This window comes from Apis laboriosa, unplaced genomic scaffold, assembly GCF_014066325.1.
Source record: "Apis laboriosa isolate Shangri-la unplaced genomic scaffold, ASM1406632v1 scaffold23_cov150, whole genome shotgun sequence".
NCBI lineage: Eukaryota > Metazoa > Arthropoda > Insecta > Hymenoptera > Apidae > Apis > Apis laboriosa.
The window spans coordinates 2,226,676-2,235,683 of record NW_025222452.1 but is presented as its reverse complement, the minus strand read 5'-3'; the positions used below and the strand labels follow the sequence as shown (position 1 = coordinate 2,235,683).

The 9,008-nt window shown below is 43.6% G+C and overlaps 1 protein-coding gene across 1 annotated transcript; it reads left to right on the top strand.

The window, feature by feature from the left end:
- Window positions 1-1,479: 1,479 nt before the first annotated feature.
- Window positions 1,480-8,933, top strand: LOC122713361. The gene is made up of 2 exons (XM_043933725.1): window positions 1,480-1,506; window positions 4,668-8,933. Exons 1-2 carry the CDS (start codon window positions 1,480-1,482, stop codon window positions 8,901-8,903), a joined length of 4,263 nt encoding a protein of 1,420 aa, XP_043789660.1. The 3' UTR covers window positions 8,904-8,933.
- The last annotated feature ends 75 nt before the right edge of the window (window positions 8,934-9,008 follow it).

The following is a 9,008-nucleotide window of genomic DNA, read 5'->3' as shown; positions in this document are numbered from 1 at the left end:
TTTTTTTTTTTTTTTTTTTTTTTTCGTTACTTTCAATTCCCAATCTTCATCAAAATTTCTTCGACAACGCCCAATATCTCTCTATGATTAATAGACGTTCAGCATGCTCATCTAATTAACCTGAAAGCGGTCGAATATCTAAAATATTCGAGAAAAGTAAAAACTCGCGCGTCTAATTTCTAATGAAAACACCTGGTATATATCTCGTTTGTACTTTTCTCGCGGTGGAAAAAGGCAAGCTCGTAATGCGCCTAAACGAATGACGTTGGAAACTCGTTCTTCGCAACACCGACGTCGACATCAACATCGCTATCAAAACAACAAACTTGTCTCGATGCATAAACACGCAACGAAATCTAAATCTGAATCTATAAAGAATAATTATTCTCCAAGCTTTTCTCTAAGATAGCGTCGAAGGAAGAAAAAAGATTGTTGAAATATTCGCGAAAGGAAGGCAATTAGCATTAATTATCTGTTAATCCGTAGACGAACAAGCTGAAACCCGCGCGATGGTCGCGTAGGGCGCGCTTAATTCCACGTTTTCACAATGAAAGGCGACGATAACATCTCTCCTCCACCCGTACACGGAGCAAGGAGCAATTAGACGCGAGGCATTAAACTGTGACGATTGTGAGCGCGGTCGCGAAGAACACAGAGAAGAAGATGCTCGGTATCATCGACGTCGGCCATTTCTATCGTGCCAGGCCGGTTGCATCTAGGAGGAGGTGGCGCGCTGCGCATAATGCGTGTGTTTCAGAGCGCATAAAACGCAGCGGGGAAACTACTGACCACGTCCGAGGCGAATCTTTATCCAATTACGATTCTCCTTATATCTGATGGCATCGATTCCGTTGGAGAAAAATTATTATTGTCCGAAATATACGCGTCAGCTTCTCATCACCGTGTGATTAAATGGCGCGATAAACTTTACGAGCGGAGCACGAGTAAAATGGATCGATTTGTGCGCGTGTGCGCGCGCGCGTGTGTGGATATCTTCCTGATTGACTTAATTGGTAGTTGAAAATATTCTTTTTCTCGGATTTCAAATGCGTGGAACGTGATGGATCAAAATTTTCTTCTTCTTCTTCTTCTTCTTCTTCTTCGTCTTCTTTCGGTGAACGGCTCGCGCGTTAACGATGGACGGTAGTATCCTGAGCAGAAAAATGGACAAGAATTTTCCAACGTTGGTCGCGTGTCGCGAATGAAAGTATCCTCTTGATGGTGGAGTACAGGATAATATTTAGAACGATATTTTTCACTTGGCTACCAGAGTGTATAAAGAAAATCGCGTGTCTACTATGTGGCTCAGTTCTCGCGTGGAGATCCACCTCGCAAGGTCTTTTTCGGATTACTTGACACAGGGGATCGGAGTAAAATATCGTGGTCGGGATCATCGATGTGCTCTACGCGAAGCTCAGTGAAATTCGGCCAATCTTAATCGTGGTTTTCTGTTTTAGGGGGGCAAACGGTGCTCCTACCATGGATAGGAAAATGTTGTTTTATCTCGTAAGTAACGCGATGTTATGTACAAAATTTTTAATACGAGCGTATGTAAAACATCGATCGATTCCGTGTGAATTGTGACGGAGGATTTCTTTTTTTTTTCTAAAAATTGTGTTATTTTTTTTTTTTTTTGAATTCGTTCGAATCGCAATTAATAAATTACGCTTCCTTTATTCTCGAAATTCCAATGTTTCGCTCTGTTATTTTCTCGAATAAAAAAAAAACACACGGGAAATAATTAACACGTCGAAGGAATTATAATAAAAGTAGTACGTAACGCTGTTTAATATTTATCCGAAAAATTAAACATAAAACATCGATAAAATTTATAGAGTGTATCCAAATAACAGACACGTAGATCGGTGTAATTGGAGCACTTTCTTTCTCTCTTCACATTTCGACACCTAATTTGCCTCGCATACTCGAGTTTGCCAATCGGAAGAAAAAGATCTTACTTTCTTTCGGTTGAATCGATGACTGAAATTTCGCGCATATCGAGGATCATTTTCCTCGAAAGTAGAACAGAAAATCTCTAAACGTATAAAAACCAATTTCCACTCGTTTCTTGACGATTAAATCCTACCCTATTTTTACCATTGGTTAAAAAAAAAAAAACAATCGATTATTTCTGTTCTGATTCCAAATTCGATGATAAACGCGACAATTTTCGTTATACGATAATTTTCATTTGGAATGAAAATTTGTCCAAATCGGTGAGAAAGTTTCTATGGATTTGCTCCCGTGCACATTCAGTCCTTGATTGTCATAATAGTACACGCATGCCTCGCGCATTTTACTTTTCCAGCCTGCCCGTTTTTTTCTAGGTCAGTCCCCTTGACTGCCACTTATTTTCACCGATCATTCCGTTTAGCGGTTTCGTATTATCTTAAATTCCCAATTATCGGTTTAGCGCTTTCTTCTTTCGAGGATCCTCGCACATTCGAACGAACGAGTTCGAGTTTTACGAGGACGCGTTTAAGTAGAAAACGGGTGCAATTAATCCATGTGATCATCCATAATTGTTCCATAGTTCGAGATTCGGGGCAGCGAAGGGGTAGGCGAGCGGGAAATTTAAAAATTTCTCTCCTCGAGCATAACGATCGTTTAATAGGAATCTCGGATAATTATTTCGCATATCCCGTATAATTTTGGTTAAATTGGGATTTAATGAATAACCGACATTCACTCCGATAAATAAACGTGTCGTCGTATTGGGGTATAAAATTCGAGATATGCGATCATCACCTACGATTTAATCAGATCCGAGGCAATTCGATTTGAAATTTAAACGAGGAACAATTATGCGAAATAATATTTCGACCTGTGTTCTCAATATTCGGAAAATATATGAAATATTAATATTAAATTTGCACACGGAATAATTTATTTTCAACTAACGAATGATTTTGTTACTCGCTCGTTTTCCGAAACCGAAAGAAACGATCGTGGAAATAATAATCCCCGGATCGGAAAAATTACGACGTTTCAAGCGTTGAGGATTTTAATTAAACAAATTCCATATTTAACGAAAAGGAATAATTTGTTTGAAATAATTTCAAACAAAAATCATGAGATATTCGAAATTATCTCTAATTATCAACTCAAATGACACGTTACTCGATATACACTATCATTTCCAATCAATATATTATTTCAAGAATTTCCACAAATCTGGTTTCAATTTATGCTTCCCCAATAATACAAACCAAACTTTATATTTCCATCCATATCGAGTTTCTATCATTTATTAAACTGTTTGATTAAATAGGATCGATCTCGATTAACAAATATTTCATATTCGATGCAGATTGTTCTCTTATCTTTGACCTGGCCATTTCAAAAATTTTCACAAATCTGGTTTCAATTTATGCTTTCCCAATAATACAAATCAAACTTTATACTTCCATTCATATCGAGTTTCTATCATTTGTTAAACTGTTTAAATAGCATCGACCTCGATTAACAAATATTTCCAAATCGCAATTTGCAAATCGTTCTTTTATCTTTGACCTGGCCATTTCAAAAATTTCTACAAATCTGGTTTCAATTTATACATCTCCTTAAACTTTATATTTCCATATTAAGTTTCTATCATTTGTTAAACTATTTAATTAAATAGCATCGATTAACAAGTATTTCATGTTCGATCTAATCGTTTTCTTATCTTTGACCTGACCATTTCAAAAATTTCTACAAATCTGGTTTCAATTTATACTTCTTTAATTAAACTTTATATTTCCATCCATATCGAGTTTCTATCATTTGTTAAACTGTTTAAATAGCATCGACCTCGATTAACAAATATTTGGTGTTCGATGCAGATCGTCCTTTTATCTTTGACTTGGCCATTTTAAAAATTTCCATATATCTGGTTCCAATTTATGCTTCTCCTTAAACTTTATATTTCCATCCATATCAAATTTCTATCATTTGTTAAACTATTTGATTAAATAGTATCCATTAAACAAATATTTGGTGTTCGATGCAGGTCGTTCTCTTATCTTTGACCTGGCCATTTTAAAAATTTCTACAAATCTGGTTTCAATTTACACTTGTTTAATTAAACTTTATATTTCCATTCATATCGAATTTCTATCATTTGTTAAACTATTTGATTAAATAGTATCGATTAACAAATATTTCGTGTTCGATGCAGATCGTTTTCTTATCTTTGACCTGGCCATTTCAAAAATTTTCACTAATCTGGTTTCAATTTATGCTTTCCCAATAATACAAATTAAACTTTATACTTCCATTCATATCGAGTTTCTATCATTTGTTAAACTGTTTAAATAGCATCGACCTCGATTAACAAATATTTGGTGTTCGATGCAGATCGTCCTTTTATCTTTGACTTGGCCATTTTAAAAATTTCCACATATCTGGTTTATTTATGCTTCTCCTTAAACTTTATATTTCCATATCGAGTTTCTATCATTTGTTAAACTATTTGATTAAATAGCATCGATTAACAAATATTTCATGTTCGATCTAATCGTTCTTTTATCTTTGACTTGGCCATTTCAAAAATTTTCACATATCTGGTTTCAATTTACACTTGTTTAATTAAATTCTATATTTCCATGCATATCGAGTTTCTATCATTTGTTAAACTGTTTAAATAGCATCGACCTCGATTAACAAATATTTGGTGTTCGATGCAGGTCGTTCTCTTATCTTTGAGCTGGCCACGCGTAACAGGTGCAGGAAACAAGAAGGCGGATGAGACGGCGTTCGATCAGATAGCGACCGCGTCCGAGAACGTGGCGCAAAACGCGGAGAAGGTGGAACAGAAGCGGGATAATTTTCGAGACCAGTTGATAACATCCATGATAGACACCACTGTCCACTACGAGAATTCAAACGGATTCGTGCCTATATTAATATCCCCCTCGGCATCGCCGTTCGATCCGCGCCAACAACTCGTTTTGGAAAAAGGAAAAGAAACGATCAACGCTACTTTGAGCAATTCTTTGAACGAGAATGAAAATTCGAGCAGAATCGGCGAGGAGAAGGAGGAGACGAAGGAAACGGGGGAGGGCGACGACTTGGCGAACGATCCCATGTACTCGACCGAGGCGAGAATACTGCTCAACTTTTCTAATTTGAACGCGAATCGTAGATCGTTCGAGTATCAGGGCAATCAGAACGATTTCGATCTGTTGAAAGTTAGGAACGATACACCAGAGATAGCCAATTATCCGAATTTGTACGAAGAACCGACGAGCGGAGGCAATATTCTCGACGAGCAATCGTCGAAACGATCGAGAGGTGAAACGAGGGATCGAAAGTTAGAAGGAAGGTACGTGGGAAATTACGGAATGGTCGTTCCGCCTTCCTCGAAAAATAACGAGGACGACTCGTACAGCTTTTACTATTCCGCCGACTCGGCCGAGGATAAAGAAAGAAAGAGGAGTCACGATAGGGAGAAAGTGGGTGGCAATTATGAACAGCACAGATATGTGACGGGATACCGGAACGAGCCATCCGCTTCGTCCTTTCCAAGGCTGAACCAGGAGGTCAACGCCTTTCTGAAGACCAACGTCAGGAACGACGTCGCGCCATCGTCTTCCTCCTCCTCTCAACTAACCAACAGCCACAAATTTTCCAGGCCCGTTGTGGTCGCCGAACCGAGTTACAACAAGTTTGATCAACCGTCCGGAATATCCGATCTCGACACGGACGATTACCGAACTTCGAGGATCACCGAGGGGAGCTCGGAGGTGTCGCATCGTTACGCGATGAACGACAGGGACAGAAGGTTCGAGAACGACGAGGATTCGAGGGACACGTCGGACGACAGCGATTACGGGGAATATACGGAGAGGCCGAGAAGGGTGCAGCAGAAGAGTAGGAGGCGGCCGAACGGGAACTCGAAGAGGCTTGCTAAGGAGCATCGAGGAGCGTCGAGCATGGACGACAGCGCGGAGCACAAGGGGAAAACGAAGCATCACTCGTCGAGATCTAGGCAGGCTCACCGGCAAAGGGTGAGAGGGGGGAACTCGTGGTCGGACGAGTCGGGCAGGCATCAGGAGCAGGAGGACAGCTACGAGGACGTTAGATACGACGGCAGATTATCGGAGACGAGGCACGCGCAGAGCGTCAAGTTCAAGCCGAGCACCAGCTGGAACCAAATATCCCCGAATCTGGAGATATCGCACTCGAGCGGTATCGAGATCGATCAAGTCGAGAAACCGAAGCTGATCGTCCCCGTTAAAGTGAACCTGGTACCTACGAGCTTCGACCACGCGACAGCGATTGGGAGCAGCCAAGGGTTCGACGTCTCGAACGCAATTTTGCGCAATATCGTTTCATCGTCGGCCAACGCGCCGATAAATTCCGGCGGAAACGAGGGGAAGATAAGGGTATCCACGCCCCTTCCAGACATTATCGTAGGCCAGGGGAACTTTGGCAATTCGATGCACGCGGTTCTTCCGCAAACGAACGGCCAACAGAATGATAGGTTCCCCCCGAATCTTAAGCCGCAATACCTGTCCACCACGATCGCCCCTGTTTTCACGGTCAGCCCAAACCCCAATTTCCAGATTCAGGACACGACTCGTACAACTATCGTCGATCCCTCGAATCATATATCGACCAACCACGCGCCACGGCTGATACTTCCGCAGCCCACCCTTCAAACCCTCTCGACGCTGGTGCAAACCCCCGTCACGGGGGCCGATTATATCCAGGTGAACCCTCACGGGATGCACGGCCAGAATCCTATTAGTAATGGTAATTTGCAGGTGCAACCGCTTCCAACGTTGCCCACCATCGCCCCAACGGCGCACGCTATACCCGTCACGAAGATCAATCTGATAACGCCCGAGTCGCGAGGCAAGAACGGCCTTCTTCCGGATACGGACACGAATTTCTTGGCCACGGCCAGCCTGGCGGTCGGCCACAACGATCACGGCCAAACGCCGAACGATAATTCTTATTATCTGGAAAACTCGAACGGGCAGCAAATCGTTAAGCAACCCCAGGTGCAACCCTCGACCGGCTTCTATCAGCAGACGATCAACGTTCCTCCGTCGAGAACGAAAACGACCTACGTTCAAACCACCAATCTGTTGCCGGCTGTGTTGCAACCTCTGCCAACCTACACCACCCTATCGAGCACTCCTTCCCAACCGTTTCAAGGGAATACGGGCGGGGATCAGGGCCAACAATTCCCGAAACAGAGCGTGGAGTTGGATAACGCCGCTTCGAATTCGAGGAACGTCAAATTCCCGTCTCTCGCGTATCAAATGATCGATAGCGCGGCCAGTCACAGCACCGATAACGTTAACACGGTGAACGGTTTGCCAGGTGTTGCCGGGATGATAGGTAACGGCCATCTACCGCACGTGGGGACGAGGAACGTGGAAATCGTGAACCCGAACATGAAACCGAGCACGTTCGACGCCTCGATCATAAATACCTACGAGACGATGCATTATCCGGCCGCTGTTTTGACCACCTCGATACCCATGTTCGCAACGACCAGCTTCGTCACGGCCAGGCCAGCCCTCCTCTCCTCGACCGTCGAACCGATGCAAAACGCGCCGGTTTCGGCGACGACGGAGGGGCGCACCTCTGTCAACGACAATCGAGGCTCGAACGCGAACGTCGACCCGACGAGACCGTACCAGTCACGGGACAGGCCTGTGTACAATCCCCTCGAGTTCGTGCCCAACGTGGACGTGGTGAAAAGTCAGAACGCCCTGAACGGTAAGCTGCACGCCGTCGAGCCCCTTCAACAGAATCTGAATCTCGTCCCGTTGCTGCCGGGCGGCAACTTCTTCAAGCCCAGCTTCTCGGCCCAGAGCGAGCTCCTCGTGAAGCCGAAACTGAACTCGGATCTGCAGGCGTACGCGGAGCAGATGTTCAAGGAGTCGCTCAAAACCATTTACAACACCCAGAAATGGAACAACGACAGGAAAGCGGGGCTGTACAATCGGTACAACGTCACCGATTCCGATATAGCGAAGTTGAAGAACGAGTTGCAACGATTGAAGGCGTCCTTGGATTCCGGAAGGAAGAAGAAGAAGAACCACGATGCCGATCATAGCGAGACCAAGGTGAGGACGACGGAGTTGGCAAACAGGAAGCCGGACGAGCTGATGGCTGCGTTGGAACAGATGCTGAAGAAGAATCCTTCCGACTCTTTGCACAATTTTCACTCGAGTAGCAAACCTCATCGACACCGCAGGCCTAACGAACAGGATAATTACAGTTTGGGGACGACGGGTGATCCAAGAGACAGCAAATACGTGAAGGAGTTTTTGACGCCGCCCCAATTCAATTCTCATCGAGGGAAGAATCATTTCCAAACCGTTGACAAACCGGGGAAGAAACGGCCTGGATCGAGCAGATACAAGAGTTACAATCATCATCATCATCATCATCATCATCACCACCATGGGCCAAGATCGCATCCGAGGAGTAATTCTAAAGCGGGAGGTATCGAGGTTTCCGGCTCGAATATCGAGCCGGTACGCGTCGACGGACATTCCAAATATGGAAATATCCACGACTCGAGACAGTTCAGGAAGGGTTCGTCGTTCGACTCTCACCTCGGCTCGACTTCGCCCTTCTCTCGCGAGAAAATATCTCATTTTTCCAAAACGGGTTCGAAAGGGGTGGGTGAGAAGGGAATGGAGAACGCGTACAACAACCCCAAGATGCATAATTTTTACGGGATGTTGATGAAGAACAAGCAGCTGCCCGGCGGCGATACCCCGAACTATTTTCGGGACAAGGATCAGTTGAAGCAGTTCTTCGAGACGGAGAAGCAACGAATGCAGCAAAAGTTTTACGACGATGCTTTGAGGGATTATTTTAAGAAGATGTCAGATTTGGGATACACCGGGATATCCAATTCTCGGATATCTTCGCCGGAGAAGAGGAAAGTTTGAATTTGTACAAAAAAAATTCTAAAAGAATTCTGTCGTAGAGTAAATACACTTCTTTAATCGTAGAAATTGCTAAGATAATGAAACGAGCAAAAGATTTGATACGAA